Source organism: Mya arenaria, chromosome 4, assembly GCF_026914265.1.
Source record: "Mya arenaria isolate MELC-2E11 chromosome 4, ASM2691426v1".
Lineage (NCBI taxonomy): Eukaryota > Metazoa > Mollusca > Bivalvia > Myida > Myidae > Mya > Mya arenaria.
In genome coordinates, this window is record NC_069125.1 from 40,745,107 (window position 1) to 40,767,161 (window position 22,055).

A 22,055-nucleotide genomic window follows, 5' to 3' on the forward strand; every position below is an offset into this window, starting at 1 on the left:
ATGTTTTCTTGTTTGATCAATAAAGTCAAATGAATTGATAATAATAATGCATTAAATCTAAATAAAATGGTCTGCATCAACCTATAGTGTGTGCCTTTAATGCATATAATGAAGTCGTTTTATATTTTGTAAAAAGAAAGTATATTTAAGTTTATACGTACAAGCACATGTCATACAATATAATTAGAAGGAAACACATCTTAGCATGTGTTATCACTGTTGTAGCAATAAACGCAGGTATAAGAACACAATCTCATTCGATAAATGTTTTATTTATAACTTGTATTCCATATTCATACAAATCTACAATTTATGTAAATAATGCATAACAGTCATAAACATGTACTACCATATACATAGCCTTACCGTTCAGTAACAAGCGTGCGTATAAATGACATGGCTATTGACTTTAACTACGTGCTTATTATTGAACGTTTTCTTTAGCGACATGGTACAAAACAGTTACGTCGACCACCAGCATCGTTATATACACTCGCGCCGGGTTGTGGGTGTGGTGGCTTCTACGTTTACTTCAAATTGAATTAATACTCGGTATCTATCCGAACAAAATTAGGCACCAGCTTTTGCCGCCTCCGCGTTCACAAGTCGTTCGATTTGGTCAAGACTAACTGCAGCCTCCACAGCTGTAAAGGCCTCTTTTCCCCCTGAACCGGAAGACGCGCCTGGTGCCGATGCCATCTTTGGAACAAAATCCATGCGCATGGATGGTAACCTTCTCGAAATACCACTCGAAATACCATCCATTCCACCCATTTTCGAAATACCACCCATTCTTCTCATTGGCATGAAACCGGACTTTAACGAAGAAACAGGCGCACTACTTTTTGTAAATACTTTTCTGGCTTCTGCCAAGCTAGTTGTCGCAGCTATTGCTTTAGCCCCGCTTGTCGGTCCTCCCAGAGGCTTATTGTTGCGCAAAAGATGTGTCGTTTTCGTATTCTGACTACTAAGTTGATCAAACACCGTTTTTGCAATTTGTGCTCTGTCCACTGTTCCACCGGATGCCTGTTGTTTTTGGATTTCACGTTGAATGTCGGCAGAAAATTGCTGCAGAGAGAGTTCCTCCTTAGCACCTCCAATGATGGCATCGATTAAAACTTTATGATCGTCCAAAGGAATGTACTGGCCGCTAGCAATGTAGGCTAGGGCCATGAAAAAGTCTTTGTAAGGAATAATTGCAGGTTCACAACCAACGGTATAAAGTTTGACGCCTTTTTTCGAAAGCTTATGAGCCATGTCAATAGGGTCATGACTGTTTGGTGATCCCTGGGGGTAAGAATTGTCCATAGAAGGGTCCAAACCATGTGGTGGAGCGTCCGACACGAGCACCGCGATTTTCACAGCCTTTTGGCGCCAGGACAGAGTAGTTCCGGAATGAAGGGCGTCGGCCACTGCTTCTGGTAAATCGCCACCGCCCCTGGCTTGGGCATTTTCTAGCCAAGCTTTCATTGTGGAGACCGATGAAGTGAAGTCGTGTTTTCTGACGACAAATGTGCTCTCCTCTTTCGGGTGGTCCCTGTATTCGATCAGAGCAAAGCGGATGTCGGTCCTAGAGCTCTGTACAATTTCGTCCACAACTCTCCGAATATTTTCCCTCGCGGTCTGGATATAAGATGACATACTTCCAGTTGTGTCCATGATGAATGCCAGATCCAGTGGCTCCTGTGAACCCGTCGGCGGCGGCAACGGCTTTATCGGTTTAATGGGCAAAATTGGACCACCTGGGCCAATAGGTGGGAAGTCCCGAATAGAAAGCGGATCCATAGCAATTCGTCCATATGCTGAAGTCCACACACACAGTGAAAGGAAGGTAAACAAAATCTTGTCTGCCATTGTTTTGTAGCTTATAATATTGAAAGTTAACTCTACGCTCGCCGTTAAATACTCTTTTCTGACAAACGTCACCAACGTAAAACGGATTATTTGTTTTTACTTTCTTGGAAAAACACGCTATCACGGATGTGCAAACTAATCGTATTCGTCTACAGTGTATCGTTAAATTGCGTCATGTGAGCCGTAAAAACGTAAACAAACATGTAAACGCAACAAAGTATAAAACGCTGTGGTTAATAAGCGTTTACGTGAACATAAATCACAGGCGGCAGTTAGAATATGTTTTCCCAATTTATAACGGATTCTAATTTGTTTCAGTGTAAGATTGAAACATATTTCAACTCAAAAAGTGAAAAACAAAAAGCTATATTTCACAAGTGGCGTTGTTCTAAAACCAACGTAAAGCATATACTAGATACTATAATAACTTAAGAAATAATACATTTCATGCATGAACACCAAAAGTAACTTTAATATAGCGAGTGGTGCTTATTCGATGAAATATACTACGATCTTACACTGATCTGAAATGATTGTCATATTTGTACTATTTATTTTATTTTTTAATTAATTATTTTTTTTATATTTATTTTTTGGTGGGGTGTGTGGGGTTAGGTGGTCGTGACCGTAGTTAAGGTCCTGTCAGCGTAACTGACGTCTGTGTTTGAAATAGCAAAATCAAATTATAATCTACTCTGATTACTTAAACCTGATCTGTTGAAATGCACTTAACTTGCCATCAATTAAAACACGTTTTCTTTGTGTCTAACCATCATCAGCTGCAATCTTTTGAAGTTAAAGCCCTGTCGTTCCGATTGAGCTCAGCTCAACCTAACTAAAAACTTGATGCTTATTATTACGTCCTTTTAAACAAAGCAAAGAAATGCATAAAACATATATGCATTTTATTTCAAGACAAAATGCGCGGTTATATAAAAACAGAAATGTACAATTCGTATTCTAACGAGATGAGAGGCACTCGGTTGTTTGATCTTGAATACCGTTCTATATCTATATAAATCAAAGCGCTTAAAGCGTTGAAAGGCTTTCGATCCGCTACGTTTTCATTCGGAACTCCTCGGCCATTATATCGAAAACAACCTCGGATGTATTTGGATGGTTTACACACTCAAAAAGTGGTACGTTTAAGTCCGCTGCAAGTAGATCGCGTAGTAATTTTATTTAGCAGTTAAACTTTGTGACTTAACTCTCGGGATTCTTCATTATGTTTGCTATAATACAATTCAATGACAATAAATTTAAACTTAGATCAATAAATACAACTCTAAAACACTACATTTAACTAATGATATAATTCAAAATTTTACGAACTACTTCAACAGATGTACCGGCATACATCCGAGGTTGTTTTCGATAAAATGGCCGAGGAGTTCCGAATGCTACGTTTTGTGGGTATATTACAGTCATGTAATTGTAAAACAAAAACATATAAAGATAATAAATGCTTTCCTCTTAAATAATTTAGATTTTCGTATTATATGCATTTATTAACGGTTAAATGTTGTAAGTATGTTCTTACACAAATCAATGGTTTGATGCAACACGGTCGCATAACCGTTTATTTTGTGGAAGTACATGTACATACAATCTTTATAAAGATTGGTAAGTAAGAGCCTATTTAGCTGTTTAGGCTATTTTAGACATAGAAAAGAAACTTATGAATGAACTACAATCACAAAAAACTGATAATAGAATAAAGTGAAACACTATATAATTTCATTTCAAACATTGAAGTTGAATAGCTTACGTCACATGAGCGTTTAATTGCATCTTCGACTTCGTTACACCCCATGTTTTTTTCCGGGTTTTAACGGGTTCTCCGGGTTAATTTCCGGCAAATAAACATGTCCGAAACCGATGACCCAGATTCTCTTTTCTTGTTCCCCAGCTTATTCGCACTGTATTAACCGCATAACATATTATGAAGACTCATTACAGGGCTACTTTTAGTAAGCTACTTAATATGCAAAATGCAGTCCGTAGCTATTAGAGCAGATTGACAGCTAGGTAATTTAGATGTAAAGGTTAATGTAAATCAGGTGTTTGACCACCGCAGTTCAAACAGCGCTGGGGTTGATACGCACGTGGATGGATTAATTCGTCAAAAGTTAAAAAAGTTATGTCGATCTGCCGATGGTAAATTCCCAGAAACGGTTATATAAGTATGCAAGCCTAGCGACCTACAGCCTAAAACAAACAGTAAAATAAATAATTCAATATACAGTACAACACAATACAATACAATACGTTTATTTCGGCTTTAAACTTACAGCAGTTTATAGCAGTGAAAAAATAGCATATGAAAAGTGGTAAACAGAACTTAACAAAGGGATATTACGTATCAAAAATATATGTATGAGATGTTATAACATACAGTTATATCATTCGCATATAACAGTACAAAAAGCTTATTTAATGTGGGCAATCTACAAACGTAAGGTTTAAAATAGTTTTTCCTTATATGTCCCAGGGCATGCTAGCAAAAAGTGAAATTCTGTTTCTACAGCTGTCTTGAAATAATTTCACAAAGTCGTTCGTTTCTTGGTGTATTATCATACCTTCCAGTCTCTATTGCTAGTGTGTGTGCATGTACCCAAAATTTTGTTAAACGGCTCTTTATTTTAAGACATTGTCTATATAATTTTCTAACACGAAGGTTTGCTTAAACATACAATATGACTCTAATTTACGAGAATAATTTATATCGGCATACCATGATTGATAATATATATCAAATAATCGCTGTTATATTTTCGATATAAGTAAAAACTCTTTCTTAAGTCGTATACACAATTTTACTGAGTTATACATTGCTTGTAAAGCAGTCACCATGCTGTGGATATTTTCAGCCACCAATTTATGCCACAACAACTTTCTTTCAATGAAATCAAAACAACGTTCATAGTCTACTAACGCAGCTAACACTTTATCTCCTAAATTAAGGATTTTTCGACTGTTAATAAGAAATGCAGTCTATAATTGAATTTCATCAATTTGATCATCGTCATCATCATAATCAATCATCATCATCACCATCATCATCATCATCATCATCGTCGTCGTCGTCGTCGTCGTCATGATCATCATCATCATCATCATTATCATCATCAGCATCAGCATGAGGAATTGGGGAGGCTTGTAAAGTCTGATCAGTTTCCGTTCGAAATTAATTCGTGAAAACTACAAACGACGTCATCGCTATATGAGTTAGAACTACTTATATACTTTTATGCTATGTTTTGCATTATTTCTTTTGTTCAACACACATATTTTACATATTATCTCGAAAAAAATAAAGACTTTACCTTTTTTATGAGTTTGGTTGTTTATAAGAAATTTATTTCGTAAGCCTTCTTACAACTATTTTGCATATAAACGCCCGCCCATCCATCGAAGGATATAGTTCGGTGTGATTTTACAAATTTTCGAGAAATACTTGTTTAAATTTTATTGAAAATAACCTTAACACGTGAATTATCTAAATTTAAACTTATTTATGATATAATGTGTTTGTCTTATGGGAACAATTCCTTCGTCATTCGTGGATGAATATTGAAAATTATGCGTGTAATGTGATTCGGTCACCCTAACCATAACTGCTAAATATTGCATCTCACAGGTGGATGTTGATGTATTTTCGTGTGCCGGTGCTTGAAACAATTGTTAATAATTTCTATGTAGAACTTATCTTGACATTGGTATCAAAATATACGTCCAAACACTAGTTCAATTTGGTTAGAACATGCGTTTCATCAATAAATTCGATGCAATTTCATTAGAATGAGGTCAACAGTGTTCCAAAAAATGAGGAAACCCCCATTTGTCAGAATCATTGTTATGAATGTTAAGAAAAACATGTAAATCCCGTTTTTATAAACGTTTCATAAAAGTGACTCGTTTGGTGTGATTTTATAAAAAGGGTCGATTCAAAATGGACGAGTTGCCAGAAGACCCATCTCTTGTCAATATTAAAAATGAGGTCATGCAACTTCCAGAAGTTGACAGTTTGTCAACAAACAATTCTGCAACCTTTTCTGACAGTCACGAATATTCCCTGGAAACAACAGTTAAATCTGAAGAGGATGAGAGTCAAGAAATCTTATTTGACCCCTCCATAGATCTCAATGAAGAACTTCAGGCTGGATACAGAATTCTCACAGATCTCATGGCTCATGCCCACAAATATGTGAATTGGCCTTTCATGGAATCAGTCCAAAATACAGATCCAGCTCTCTATGAAGAATACAAGCTGAAGATAAAAAAGCCCATTTGGCTCAAACTGAGTAAATAACTATCTTTTGATATATTTATTTCTGAATAAAAAAACAACAACAAAATCCATTTATTTTTCAGTATGATTTCAAAAGTACACTCATAATGAACAATAATTAATATGGTAACAAGATCTAATTTCCTATTCGAAGTTTAAATTAATAATTTTTTGAAATTGATTTGAATTACATGTTGTAACTTACATCTTTCACCTTTTCAGTGAAACATAAATTTGAAACGATGGAATACACCTCAATCACTCAGTTTGTCTCCGATTTCCGCCTGATGTTGGAGAACTGTTACCACTTCAATGGCCCAGATCACTTTATTTCAAAACGAGCTCTGAAAATGGAGATGATGTTGGAACAGAAATTAGCGCTTCTATCAAGGTGATAATTATTAAGTTATGTCATGAGTTTTTCAGTCTCAGTCTGTTGTTAGTATATAATGAGGAACTATAAGTAAGTAAATGATTTGTATTGTTTAGGCTCATCATTATGTTTAAACATTGGTAAAGTCATCAACTGCAGCATGCAATACCTTATATATTCCCTGTTTTGCTGAAAATACAAGATATTATTGTGGTTCCTATGCTCACTATGACAATATATTAAATAATATTTTTCAAGGTATATGACTATATATTATAAAAATGGCTTAATTATTTGTGGAATCATACCCCTATATTGACTAAGACAACCAAAGTGTTACCATTTACTTGCTGTGCGCTTTTTTATCACAAGAATAATTGCTTATCTGTTGGCTCAATGTTTAACAAATTTTACAGGGATATACGAGACAAGACATCACTAAATGCCACATCAGGAGAACGAGATTGTGACCAGTCAAGCTCCCTTGGTAATTTTATATTAATTAGCTATTGACAGTCATCAAAATGTTTAGGCTTTTAATATTTATTATTATAAAAGCACTGCTATGTAAATTTTTTATCTTGAACAAACCGTGTAAGCATTTTAATATTGCTGCGCTTGAGGGCTTCTTCTTATGTCAAAATAGTATTCGGCATTCTATCTTCCATCTGTAGTAAAAAAAGTAAGGTTAGTTCATGCAGATTCATTCTTTTTAAGCAATTCTTATGGAGAACACTGCATATAATAGATGTGTGAGTAAAAAGGCATATATGTTTCTAACATTGTACCTTATAATTCAGGTTTGCGGCGCCGTCCACGTTCCCATGTGCCTCACAACTCCAACCTGCTTATGAACCAGTTGCGGGAAGAACAGATCCAACGGAAGAAGGAGCGTCGTCGGCAGCAGATCATGGACCGACGCGCAGAACGGGAGGCCCTGGCACAGGAAATCACGACCTGGGAGGACAACATACTTTTTGATGGCAAGAAGGACGAGATGAAAGCTATGTGGGAGGTGGGTCATCACTTCAACAAGGCGCAGATTGTATAGGTCTTATTAAATTTACTATAATGAAACATTTCAAGATTCAATGCAAAACATTCAATCAACACATAGGCAGTGATTTGGAAAAACATTTTTTAAGGCCTCCGCAGTTATAGCCACTTAACCACAACAACTAAATGTTTTTGAAACTTGCTGCTTTTTATCTTCAGATTCCGCAGATTGGATTGTTTCTGTTCCTGCTACAGAGTCCGCTTAACATTGGAGAGGTTATGCACTTCGAGCTGGAGCGCTGCTTTATGATACCACGGGAGAGCTCCACCATGCAAAGAATCATGACATCCCTCCTCAGCACACCTTTCCAGAGATTCAAGTAGGCATTTGTTTTCATTTCTCAGGATATCATACTCCTTGTGAGTCCAAGCCTAATTTTTAATAGCCACCTGCCCTTGCCTGGGAAACCTGTGTTTTTAACTTTTTTACATTTCACTATTTATTATAGATACTGTGCTAATTGAAACACCAGTCGGATTTTGCTGGCCAGATGTTTTTGAGGTGTAAAACACTGTTAGAATACACTTAAAGACATCAGGTGTTTTACTGGAGAATAAAACACTGTTGGAATACACCTTTCAGGCCTTTAAAGGATTCATTGATGTCTATTATCATGTGGATGTGGATAGTTACAAAACTGTAAGAGATATTATTCATTGTTTGTAGCTTGTGAGTCAGAACCCTACCAGCAGCAATTTCTCTTGGTCTCTTTAATGGACATTCATACTGGATGATACCCAGGAAACAAGTTTAAGCATGATTGTTTCATCTTTTGTTACAATCAAGTTAAAATTAAATTGAAGAAGGACAAGTGTATTGTAAATAAATTAAAATTCCATTACAGAATAGACAAAAAGAGCCTGATGCCATACAAGGTGTGGGAGTCCAAACTGCGCTATAAGTTCCAAGTCTGGTACAAGATGTACGCTGACTCCAGAAACAACAGGGAAAAGGTGATACCACGTGCAATGTATTAACAAATTTGAAGTACAGTTTAAATATATTATCATTTTTCCAAAAATCATAGCCTTGGTGTCATTGTCTGCAGCTGCGGTGTCTTGTAAATGTTTTAACTTTGAGCCTTAGCTGAATGTAAAGGTATTGATATTTATCTTGGTGTGTTATCATATGCAACGGACATAGGACTCGCAAGTCCGATACTGTGACTAAAATGTTGTTATGCCCCTTGACCAACTGACAAAATCAGACAACTTTGGCCATCCGTCCTGCGGAACACTTGTTTAAGTTTTAGCTTTGATTTCTTCTACTCCCATTAAAATGATTGTGTGTATAATTTAAGTATACTAAATTACTATTCTCTTATGAATTTTAATGACTTATTTCAGACCTGTTTTAAACTTGGCATAGAAGAGCAATTCTTTGATGTTGTAGGTATGTACCTGATCACTATTATACTGGATTAAAGAAGATCAAAAAAACAAAACATAATCATGATAACAAACTAAGATGAAGATGTAGATTTTCCATCTTTACTGAAACTAACATGAGACCTTTTTTTCTGATGATTTTAATTTAAACTTGCTATACATGTACATTGTACCTTCGTTATTCCTAGGTAAAATGTAACAATTGCCACCATCATTCTGAGACAATTCTATTGTCATTTCCGAAGGCTCATTTATCTGCCGCTGAAATGCAATTCAACTGGGAGATTTAGTCCCCGGAAGTAGAAAAGTTATTTCAAATGTCATGCTTCAATTTTGACTCAATGTTTGAGTGAAGTTTCTTGTATAATTCTTTGTTTCTTTTTCATGAGACTTGGTGGATTTAGTTGAGTCATATACTTGTCGCTGATTGTGAAACTGGGGCCAGGTATCGGCCAAAATGCCCATTGTCAATATCCAGGCAGCAATTGTAATTGTCATTTCTGACAACTCATTCTTCTACCCCTGGAATACTCTTAGTCCCTAGAAGGAAAAAAGTTAGCACATATATCAAATGTCATGCTTTACTTTTTGCTTGTTTGGTTGTAGCCCAATTTTATTACACAGTTATTGAAAACCCAATACAACCTTTAGAAACAAAGAATTATACAAACACTCATTGGCTACACCCAAACAAGCTGAAATTGAAGCATAGCATTTGAAATATAACTCAGGGGAGTAAATCTCCCAGTTCAAATTTATTTAGGGGCAGATGAATGAGTTATCGGAAAGGACAATAAGATTTGTAATAACCTCATTACCACATTTCAGGAGACACAAGTCCCCTTGAGAGGAAACAATACCATGAGTTGGGCATGTACAAGAAAGTCTGGATCATGAAGGCCCTGTGTGATCATTGTCTTGTAAGTGGTCAGAATCAGGACACTTGTTATGAATTGATATGATGCTTTAATCGGATTTCAACAGCCTTTTAAAAATTTATTTATTTATTGATATTTAGGTGGTTTGGCGTCAAATCAGTTGTCAAGCAGTTAACCCCATATACATAGGAGAAGCTTTATATTTTAAACTGCAAAACTTTGTTTACCTTTAATAAGTTAAATGCCCCTATATGAATGTATATTTAGATTAAAACTTTACTATTTATGTTGAAGTGATTTCACAATATAAAAAAAAGTCACCCACAAGAATTATATGGTCCAATTATCTAGTTCAGTAGAGTTACCACCACTCTAGTAAGAATACAGTTTTGTTTCCAAAATTTAGATATATAAACAGTTATTTAAAATAACGATAAGATTAAAAACAAATGCTATAATTTAAAAACATCTCAAGAAGTGCTTTACAGTCCTTGAAATCCTTACAGCACATGCAGGAGACACTAAGGGACATAATTGAGCTTCAATCGTTCGAGGACCAGCGAGAACTTGTGCTGGGAACCGACTCATCAGGCCAACGTTACATCCATTTCCCTCAGTTCTGCGGAGCAGACGTGCGCGTGTACAGGCAGGCGCCCGTCAAGTACCCGAAACTAGTGATCAAGCCTGATCCATTTGAGAGCAAAAGAAAGGTACATGTACTTGGGGTCATCCAAAAATTTGTTGACACTAGCTTATTGTATACTGACTGAATGAAGTAAAGAATTAAAGAATGTCTTTCGTCCTTGAGGATAACCATTGTGTGCTCTTGGTTCTATTATTTAAAGTATGCAGTTGAATATAATGCTCTGTATTAATTCATTAGATCTATTCATGTCCTGTATGAAGAAAAAATACCTTCATGATTTTATTTTTAACGACTGTGTTTCATTTGTCCCTTACAATACTTCTGTATTACAATTACAGTACCCATTTGTATACAAACCCCCGCCAATAAAGAAGATGAAATTGAAAACGAAAAAGAAATCTCAGCCCTCTCCAGTGAAGCAGACCCAGAGTTCCCCGCGTGACTCCCCCCTCAGACAACGACCTAGCAGACTTAGACAGGTTAGTCGTCAATCAATAGCCTTGTTTGGTGTATATATGTAAATGTGTTTTAACATGCATTTATGTTTTCTTTCTCTAATCTGCTTGATCAAGATATCAGGAAGCTAATGTGATATCCTTAAGATATGAATACGATTTTGAGTAACCAAATTCAATAATATATTCCTGCACAGAATGCTAAAGTTTGACCATGACTGTCTGGAAATGATTCATATTTTCATTGAACTTCACAGTTTTCAGTTGTTTTATATTTATGACTTTTATTAACTGTCCTCTAACAAATGGAACAATTTCTAGTTTACAACATTGTGCAGTGTTTTTATTTGGCCCTCTTCCCTCCTGAAAAAGTTTATATTTTCCCCTACCTAAGTAAAAAAAATCCCCTTAATTTTTTTATTTCTTGTAAGAGCATTGACCTTCTAACATTTAGCTATGGTAGCAATAAAGTGCCATTCATGAATGTCTTGATATAATCTTTATTTTTTTAATAGTTATGAATATATATCATAATGATTTGACTCCATGTCACTTGTCTGTCCTTTGAAAACAATTTTAAGTTTACAAAGCTTAATTTTGTTATTAAGAACGGTATGTGTTTACATATCTTTCCAGGCTCCGAAGTCTGTGATGCCTCTCCAGCTTGGATATGAGACTCCACTTACAGAGGACTACAGCAACGATGATGATGATGATGATGATGATGATGATGATGATGATGATGACAACAGCAGCAGTATTGGTGGTGAGGAGCACCAACAAGATGACACTAGTGTAGTCAGTGAGCCTGTGCCTGGGCCAAGTGGCATTGGCAAATCCTGTGATCTCAAACACATGGACAATGCATTAGAGGATGTGGATAACAGATCTGATGTCAGTTGTGCGAGTGATGCTACTGTTCCATATTGTGAAGAAAGTGATTCAAATAGTAATCTGAGTTCTCGCGAATGCTCGCGGGAATCAAGTCCCATTCGGACAGGACGTGATCTCAGTAGTCAGTTGGGTTCAACCCGAAACCAGTGTAGTGATATTTCTCGGGAATCCAGCCCCTGTATATCCCCTGCAGACTTTCTTCCTAGGCGTAGTGCTCGACTTGATAGAAGTGCTGACAATTCTCGAGATGCCAGTCCTCTAATATTTGATGCAGATTTTGGTCTCCGACGTGGCAGTCAACGGCGCCGAGTGTTAAAAAATATTCCACCCTATAATGCAGCCCGAGACCTAAGCAGTTTTTTGTTAGATGAAAATTCTGCCTCAAACTCTAGCATGACTGGTGAAAACAGTTTATCAGGGCAGGGTACAAGTCGGTGGCAAGATAAACAGAAAACCAGTCGGCAGAGTTCATGCGACACAGGTGAGGATGACAACAGCAATTTCTGTGATATTCGTAACCTTTTCTCCACCTCCAAGACTTTGGACGACCTCCAGTCAGCATTGTCTCTTGACGAGGGGCTTGTTGATTCAGAGGGAATGGAGGCTGAGGATATATCAGGGAGTAATGGTGCATTACAGTGTGATGATAGTGGCCAGGTTGGTAAGAAGGGGGGTGTAAAGGAGAATGGGGATAGTTTGACTAATGATAGCTCTGTGGGTAAAGGGAAACAGTCTCAGGTTGAAAATAACACCGCAGTAAGTGGAGAACATGTCAAAGAATCCATTGCTACCAGTGAATCAGTAACATCGGGGATAACAACTTTGTGTGGTAATGTAGGGGTGTCATTGAACAGAGGGGAGAAGAGTTATTTACAGACACAAAAAGGCCAGTCTACAAACGAGGGGATAGAATCAGGTATATCCAATTATGTGCAGAGTAATGGAGAAAAGGAGGATTTAAATGAACCTGGAACTGTAACAGATATGACTAGTATTAAACAGCTTGAGGAGAATTCTCAACAACATACTGAAAACCATTCTCTTAGTAAGTCAATGAATGAAAGTGCTACGGTAGAACATCATGAACGCAATAAAGAAAATGAAAAGCTAAATTCTGAGGATGTTGATAAGAAGAGTGTTCAAAGTAGTGACAATGATGTCATGAATCAGGATAGTGCTCCTAAGTCTTGTGAAATAAAAAACTCAGTTGCAAGAATCTCAGAAAACAATGAGGTACATCATGTAGTGGAAGATATCAAGTCTAAAAGTTCTCGTGATTTTTTGGTTAGCCAGGTAAGTGATATTGAGTGTGAAGAAAATGGCAATGTTCAAGTAAAAATTGAACCAAAAGTTGAAATGGAAGAAAAAGTGACTATAAAAAAAGAATTTGTTAATGATGACAGCAGAAAAGAAAAACCAGAGATGATGAAAGAAGAACTGGACTCCTTAAAGGACGAAACAATGAAGGAAGAAAGTGACGATGATGGAAGCCTTGAGATTAAGAGAGAAGTGAAGGATAAGGATGTAAAGACAGAGGTTAAGGCGGAGTCAGACAGTGAAGACGAAGTGGTAAATAGTTTACAAATACATTTCTTTCATATTTCAGATACTGTAGTGTACTTTGTGTAAATGTCACATTTTGTTCAAGCCCAAATAAAAAAAAAGTTTATCAGTGTTACTGCATTTTAGTTTATTTTAGATTAAACACATGATGCAATAAAGTTCAAGGTATATGTGAATTAATGTCATTAAAAAGAAATTAGATTTTCACCACGTTCATTGAAATAAGAAGTGAGTGAAATGCTTTGATATATATTTACAAATCTGAAACTGTTGTAGTTGCCGGACCCGGAGGAGTTCATGATGGTTGCTGACAGTGTGGAGCAGTTGCGTCTACTGGCTCAGCAGTTTGCTGAACCTGAACCCATACCAGGCCGCAGATTTAAGAAAAACATGGTATGTTCTGATAGATTGGATGCCATTTACTGTGTCAATGCCATAAATGTATATAGTGTCGGTGATAGCCTTTAACAAACATGTTGTAACTTTATGCCCTGGTCATTAGAGCCGAATGATATGGTTAGGTAAAAGCAGAAATCGATATTAGCAAATATATAAAGAAGTCATTTCGTCCTTTCATCATGGGTTGATTTTCATCATGGTTGATTAGTCACTTTCAAATGTTTATGTGATTTAACGGACTAACATTTAAGCTATATTTTTAGACACCCCAACCACCCCCACGGAAGAAGAACATCGTGGAGCTCCATGAACGGGTGCTGTGCCTGCTTCGTGAACTGGAACCCTGGGAACACAAGTTGCTCCAGGCAACGCGGAACGCCCGCATCCGTATGAGACGGGAGCTGGAGGATTATGTCGAACCTGACGAAGAAGTAGGTGGAGAACTGACATAAAGTTTTAACATATACTGTTGAGTTAAAGAACACAACATGTCAATGTAATTATATATTCAATATCCAGGATTAGAACAGTAGAAAAACAACTTACTACAATTCCTCTCATTGTATCTATGGTACACTAAAAACATTGAAGAAAGAAAGTATCTATAGAACAAGAAAACATGTACAGCCCCAATATAAAAAAATGACATATAACACGCTAAGAAGATTGATTGGGAGACAGAAGAAAGAAGATGCAATTAAAAAAATTGCAGACTTGATTTGCTTTATGTTGAAGAAATAATGAGACTGATAATAGTAGAAAACTATCCAATTAATTGTTTGGAGAAGACGAAAAAAAGGAAATAGGAGTCAGGTGCAAACAAAAGTTGATGGTACCTTTCAACAGTAATGTATGGTCTTTATTTGATGATGAAATATTATTTATATTATTGACAAATGATTTAAATGTTCGAGCTTAACAGGCAATTTCTATAGACATTTGATGATTTTCCTTTGCACTAACAGGAAAATTTCTCTCTAAAAAGCATATTGCCATATACTGGCATGATGAAAATTGTATTTGCAGTACAATATCTTTATCCAGTGTACTGGTATGTTGTTGCTGTCTTACAAACTATGGCAGATTTACAGGGCTCATATTGTCAATGTTATTGGGGTCATCAACCACTAGGTATGACCTCCTTTTCTGAAAAAAGCCACATTTTCATCTGTCTCTGTTTTATAGAATGCTGACTGGAACACGTCCGATGAGGAGGCCACAGAGTCCGGAGACTCAGAGGCAGAAGTGAAGGAGGAGGCTGAGACCAAAACATCCAAGCCCAGGCTTCCTGTCAGCGAGAACACCTCCCGTGCTAGGTAACATTCCTCATAAATGAGGTAGCTTATAATTTTTAGGTAGCATGTTACAAACATGTCTGATTTGGATATATATATACATCCAGCTTTTAGATTGACTACCACCCACCAGCTCTGAATGTTATTTGAATCTTTTGTTTGTCTATGTAAGTTTGTGTCACTTAATGGTTAGCGGCATACAAACAGAAAAGGTGTGTTTCTTCTATGACTTCCAATATATCAAAAGATAACAATCTTGCATATAACTTTTTAAAAAAGTGTGCATTGTTTCATACAAGGAGATATATGTTTTTCTAAAATGAACCAACAAAAAGTCTACTGTCACAGGATATTTGTTTTTTTGTTGTTGTTAAAATGAATACATATGTGCGAGATTTTTACAACTCACATTACTGGTATATTGTGTATTTCAGCACCCCTGTGAAGCCTGCCGAGGAAGGCGATATTGATATTAGTCAGCGAGGTCGACTTCGCAAACGTCGAATCATTCCAAATAATGTCGAGGACCAGTATGCAACGAAGAAGTCACGTCCAGTGAAACCTGAGCATGCTTCAACCCATTCTCAGACAGACCAACTTCCAATGGTAGTACAGAGTGGAAAGACTCAATTTGTTGACTATACTGACATTCTAAAGCAGCTTAAAAACAACCCTGTTGTGAAACCAGTGCTAATCAAATCCATTCAAGGTGGAAAGACAGTCATTACAAGTGTAATACCTGTGTCATTAAGCTCAACAAATGCCAGTGTGTCTGAGACTTTGAGCATACAGGATGTGAAATTCACCCAATCTACATCAGTCACACTCACAGGCACTTCTTCATGTATCGACCCCAACACGACCCCACCCCCAGGGATGAGACTTGCATCCCCTGGGGGGTCGGAGAAGATAGCCCATCACCCGACAATCCGCACTCTCCTGTCGACTAGCCTGGCTCCACCCCCCTCCTCAACTGCCATATTGGGGACCAACTCCTCTGTGCTAACTACTGGTATGGACATAGAAGGTTGGTTAAACAGAAATTAATGTGACATTTAAATAATGTGTAACTTTATGTAAGTCTGGTCAATGTCTTAAGTAGATAGGAAAGTGCTGATTGGTTATATGTATTTTAACTGCTACGAGTATTTTTCAAAGTTGAATATATTTAAAGATGTTTTTATGGTATAAGTCTTAAACTGTATATATGCATCATAATGTTTATTTTTAAATTAAAGTATCTTTAACAATAACTACATGTATGTCACAGGAAATTTAAAGTTGACCATGTTTATTTTCAGGGACAGTAGAAGTAAGTGGCGTTTCAGTCACCTCCCCCCTGTTCATATCCACTATAGAAACCCAGCAGTCCCCTAGGGTCACAGTAGCTGTTAATGGATCCACCACACCATCCAAGTTCCCAATACCTCGGCTGGGGAACCCAACAGCAAACCAGATAGCAAAACCAAGGAAGATTGCTCCCAATACTTCAGTTGTGGCTTCATCCGCAGCCACAGATGTCAATGTCAGCACTTCTCACACAAGATACTATGCAGCCAATGCAAGCACTTTGCCAATTAACGTTGTTCAGCAACTGATAAGTGAGAGAGGTGCTAAAATTTCACAAGGAGCGTACAATCAAACAATTTTACTCATTCCTATGGGTAATGATTGGCAAACTAAAAGTCAGAATGCAACGAAACCTGAAACAGTAACTACCCCGCCCACACCCACAAAGACAACAGTTATCACCCTAGCATCCAACCCCACTGGTTCCCAAGTGTCTCCACTTCCTGTATACAGTGCCAGTCCGGTTAGCTCTGTGACAATGGCTGCAAAGACTTCGCCCAATCAGCTTATCTTGCCAAAGCCGCCCATAGTTTCTGCTCTGCAGACTCTCACCAGACCCTCTGTTATGCTGGGACCCCCTGGAGCTGGGGTCACACCAACAGGGATGAGTCCAAACCGGCTTGTCTCTCCTGTGCCACATTATCTGAAGTACCCTAATAATGAGACAGTCAGAAACCTTCTGGACAAGCGGAAATCCAGCGATGAAAAGAAGCCTCCATACAAATTCATGAAGCTCTTTCTCAGCACGACAAAACCGGAGACTCTAAGTTTATCAGAGTTCTCGAGTTTGTCCAGCTCCATATCATCCCAAGCAGCCATAAGTGCAGACACTAGTCTATCAACAACATCCCCCAAAAATCCAGCCTCGATGGCTTATCAGACTTCAGCTGTTGTTCCAATTATTAACAAGATGATTTTAAAAGAACCAATCTCCACGGACCAAGCAGCCATCAATGCAATCAGAGCCCAGCAATGTGTAGTCACATCAATATCTCCTGCAAAGCTGAACACCCTTTTGTTACAGACCAGTGCAGCAGGGGCAAAAATACTACCATCAGTGATCAAGCTGCCCAGCAAAGCAGCACTAGATTCAGCAGTAAAAGCAGTGGTAACAAGCGTGAACACTTCTCTGCCAACAGTTAATATCAAGGTACCATCACCAACATCTCTGCCAAGCATTGGTCCGAGAAGAAATGTCACAAAGACTGTACAGACAATGAAGTCTCCCATTACCGCGGCACCAAAAGTGGTGACACAGTGTTCTGGAGGCCAGGCCCGTCTCACTCCGACTAACACTAACATATCTTCTGCCGCCCTCACGAGTCATGCACAGTCAGCACAGCTGCCATCTCTTACACCCGGAGCCTCTGCTGTCGTACAGGGCAAAGATGGTAAAATGGGGGTCGCCAAGTTTACCCCTCACCTCCTGATTACATCCAAGGGAGTGATGCAAGTTGGTTACGTAAATGCTGACAGTGTGGCATCTGGTAGTGTCAGTCCTGAAAATACTGTTGTAAGCAGTGAGGGTACTCCTGCCTCAATGGTGCCTGTCCTGCTACCAGTGGCACAGAATGCAATCTCAACAACCATTAGTCCGACATCTGATTCCTCTGATTCATCAGATGGATCTACCAAGAAAGGCACCAAGCCTGTTATCGCCTTGAATGCAAATGGTATTCCTATTGGAGCTGTTCGCCTTGCAACAAGTTCTACAAGTAAGCAGATGTTGGGTCCATTAGCCACTCCTGTCATTAGCTGCTCAGTTGCTGTTAACCCAGAAATCAAACCAAGTGTTGGAAATATGGCTAATCTGTTATCCAAAATCTCTGTTGCCAGCAGTCCATCTGCTGGAATGAACAAGCCCAGTTTAGTTTCACCTTTAATGAACCTGAAACAGGGCAACATGGTGGTACCAGGTGGTGTTCAACTTACAAATCCTCTCATGAATAAGCTGGGCTTAAACCTGTTACAACATGGAGTTCAGCCAGCACAGAATACAACCCTCCTTCAAACGCTTCAAACAATATCAACAACTGCAACTTCATCACCATTGGTAGGCATAAATCCTTTATTATTAAATGCGTCTGCTATGAGCAAACCAGCACTGCTTCTAAACCATGAGAAACTGCAAGTCAATGTAAACCCAGCATCCTCACCATTTCTTACACAGACATCTAACCTTGTGTCACCCATAAGGCAGGTGATGGCTCAGCCTGTGGCTGCAGCAAATCCTCAGTTGAATCTTCTCACTCCGATGTCAGTCACGTCAAGCCCTGCCCAGCGCCAGTTGGTATTCCAGTACCCCTCCGCAGGACAGCAGCTTGCTGCCCTTGGGTCTCGTGTGTCCCAGTCACTCCAGCAAGTGGGCTCCCAAGCCCCTCCTTCCACGCCTGTCTCCCGCCAGACACTGACGAGGCTTCTTACCACTCCCATTACAGGAGCAGATGGAAAAACACAAACTACTTCAATCTACACCCTAGCCAACACAGTCGTTTCCCAAACTGCAAGTTTAGCCGTTAACCATGACAATAAGGCATCACTAGATGTTAAATTGCCTAAGGGTGTGATAACTCCTGCTGTTATACAGATACCAAGGACCGCCTTAACAGCAGAACATGTTGCAGCAGCACAGATTCAGACTGCTGCCTCACAAAATCCAGCCCCTCCTAGACAGCAGAAACTGCTTCTGTTCAGCATTGGAGGTCAGCTTGTGACAGGTCAAGGCATTCCAGTCACTCTCAGCAATGGTGTGCTGAAAGTTATGCCTAATGGGAAAGTGAAGATCAATAATCAGACACTGACACATGAGCAGGTGAAGCAAACTCTGTCAAAGATTAACCACAATGCAGCAGCTCTAGGCATCAACCAAGGACCAGTGGTGACTATTCAACAGACCTCCCCTTGCACTGATGTTGTATATGACCAAAATAACGTGCCTGTTAAAATAATGAAGCAAGGACAACAGTCTTCTCCCTCTGCCATTACTGGAGTTGACCAGAAAATTGTGCTTGTTCCATCAGTGAAGCAAGAACCTGTCTCTGCTAATGGTGATTGTGCACATCAAGCTGAGGAAAAGATCATTAGAATTCGACCATCTCAGTTGGCAAGTGCCAGCAATAATAGGCACAATGGATCAGATTTACAGTCCGAACATGAAGAACGAGCTCAAGGTTCAGGCTTAACAGTGTATTCTTCAGATATGAAAATCACCCAGGAATCAGAACAAGATATGGTTGCAACAGAAAAAGAGCCACCTTCACTACCAATGCAGAACATTATTAGTGGAGTTAATTTTGCAAATTTCTCAGTGAACAAGGATGCAAGAGGGTTTGTTGTGAAGAAGCCAACAATGAAAGAATTAAACGGTTCAGGTGACGCAAGCTCAGTTGGAAGTTCACGCGAGGGTAGCAGTGTAGCGGATGAGGAAGATCACAAGCTCGTCATTGATGATGAAGGTGTCAACGAAAAGGAGGCAGCCCTTAACCTTCTCTCACTTGCTAACCAGACGATCAAAGATGAAAATCCTGATGTTTAACCCTAGCCTGGGATTTTGGACAAAATTGGACAGTACATGGGTGAACGTGAAAAGCAACCTTCTCTTTCTCAAGCAAACCAGGCTATCAGGGAAGAAAATATGACATGCCTGGGTAGATTCAGGTGTAGCAGTCCCTGTATGTGACAAGTTGATATTTATGTGCAGGTATAAGGGGGATACTTTGCAGGTTATCTTGATAAGCATTGGAATTAGATATTGACAAAAACAATTGGCTGTTTGAACTTCCTAAGTGTAATTGTGGGGACCACAAAACACGAAGTGCCCCAACATATCTTGTGAAATTCCGGATTTGTGGACAAAACTGGAGTGAAAATAAAACAGTTTCTCTTATCAATTTTTGATGTCACTCAAAACCTTTTTGTTTAAACTCCAGGTGACTGTATCTTGGTACTACCTGTATATATACATATTGGCTCTGTTGGTCAACTGGGTTTTAATAACATTGTATTTTGCCATAAAAAAATCATACATCATTGCAATTTGAAGTCAATTTTGTTATATATTTATTATTTCTCAAAATGCTGTATAATACATTTTTTTTGTTGGATTACAACAATGACATAGTCTTAGCCGAAGTATGAATAATCCAATTATATCTGTTCAAAGCAAGACAAATTATTTAAGAAAGATAAAACCAGTGTTGTTTTTATAAGAATGTTATTAACTACCAAAGTCTTGACACCAAATTTCATGTATTTTTCTGAAAAATTTGGTTTCTTTTACATTTTTACATTTTGTAAGTAATGCATTCAATATTTATTTTTACACCAAATGCAGAATGTTGTATTCTGAACAATGGTTAAAGCAAATTCCAATAAGTGTTGAATGGCACATAAATAATAATTCTAGGTAAACATTTGTATCTATTTTGGCTACCGTAGATTTTTGGAACTTGCGTTTTTCAAAACTTCACTAAAAATTGTAAATAGTCTATATTGTTTTATATTGGTAAAACTATTTAAGAAGTTCTTAATTACATCATGTTAAGCTTATTTTAAAGTTTGGATCAATGTTTGTTATCGATGCTATGGTTTTATATGTATACGAAGTTCCGTTAAGTAGACTATGTTTTGAGAGAAAAGATTGTTTCCAATAAATTCTATTTCATATACTTTGATGTTTGTTTTCATGAGCCCTCTAGAAAAGACTCTTAAACAAATGTACTACAAAGGGATACAAGCGCTCAACTGTTTTCCTTTGTCAAATAAGGGAATTAACTCAGAAAGTAGTTTTATCAGAGTTATGGGACTTCCTTTAAATACATCTATTGTCAAAATCAATGGCTATCATGGATGATTTTATGCCACCGGTGATGATTCCAAGGCTATCAAAATGTCTTGACTTGACAGACAGGCATAAAATTGGGATCTGCCTACCATTTGATCAGTGTTATTTCAAAATGATATGACCATAATTTAGAATTATTTATTTTACAATGATTGTGAAATAAGTCATTACTACATTTTATTTATCATTCTCCTAGGTGAAAATTGAGTGTGCTAACCGGACAACCATGAACTGGCCAAATATGAGTCTGATATTTGCCTCCTGGGCTGGAGCAAGCACTTGCATGTAATTTTGGTATGATATTGTAAAGTGCCAAGATATTTTGGAACTCTTTCAAGCGGTTATGGAATTTATAAGAAAACCAACATAAACCCGACTATTTTGGACCTTGACATACATGGAACTCAACACACTATGGTTCAAAGACAATTTTGTTTAAGCAGTTACTGTTCTGGAGTGGACATGGCTCTTAACTTATTCAGTATTTTATCAAAACAAGTATGAACTTGAAATCAAAAGCTGAAGCATGTGTTCCTCTGCACAAATCTAAGTTGCAACATTTTGTTAATTTATGGAAAGTTATATGTTCTATTTGCTAAAAATGTAATGTACTTTTAAAAATGGCCCATAATCATCTCTCTTTAAACTACAGCAGCAAAGAAAGAAATACTGTATAGGAATAATATTTCCATAAATAATTTGGAGAAATTAGTGTTTACTGAGTTGTATTGCAATAGGAAACAACATGGCTTATAACCTTGAGCTGGAG

The 22,055-nt window shown here is 37.8% G+C and overlaps 2 protein-coding genes across 3 annotated transcripts; one reads left to right on the plus strand and one right to left on the minus strand.

Annotated features, from left to right (window-relative positions):
* Positions 1-253: 253 nt before the first annotated feature.
* On the minus strand, positions 254-1,958 carry LOC128230228 (uncharacterized). Its single transcript, XM_052942326.1, has one exon. The coding sequence runs from the start codon at positions 1,852-1,854 to the stop codon at positions 571-573; it is 1,284 nt and encodes a 427-aa protein (XP_052798286.1). The 5' UTR covers positions 1,855-1,958; the 3' UTR covers positions 254-570.
* Positions 1,959-5,456: 3,498 nt separating this feature from the next.
* On the plus strand, positions 5,457-21,110 carry LOC128231399 (uncharacterized). Of its 2 annotated transcripts, none has more exons than XM_052944182.1 (16): positions 5,457-6,158; positions 6,368-6,536; positions 6,935-7,005; positions 7,319-7,533; positions 7,734-7,894; positions 8,420-8,528; positions 8,922-8,967; positions 9,792-9,883; positions 10,348-10,551; positions 10,826-10,966; positions 11,579-13,405; positions 13,676-13,792; positions 14,062-14,229; positions 14,984-15,114; positions 15,528-16,120; positions 16,395-21,110. In XM_052944182.1, the coding sequence occupies exons 1-16, from the start codon at positions 5,807-5,809 to the stop codon at positions 19,976-19,978; spliced, it is 7,980 nt and encodes a 2,659-aa protein (XP_052800142.1). In that variant the 5' UTR covers positions 5,457-5,806; the 3' UTR covers positions 19,979-21,110. The 2 variants fall into 2 exon arrangements, with proteins under 2 accessions (XP_052800142.1, XP_052800143.1); XM_052944183.1 differs by having other exon boundaries at positions 15,528-16,105.
* Positions 21,111-22,055: the final 945 nt, after the last annotated feature.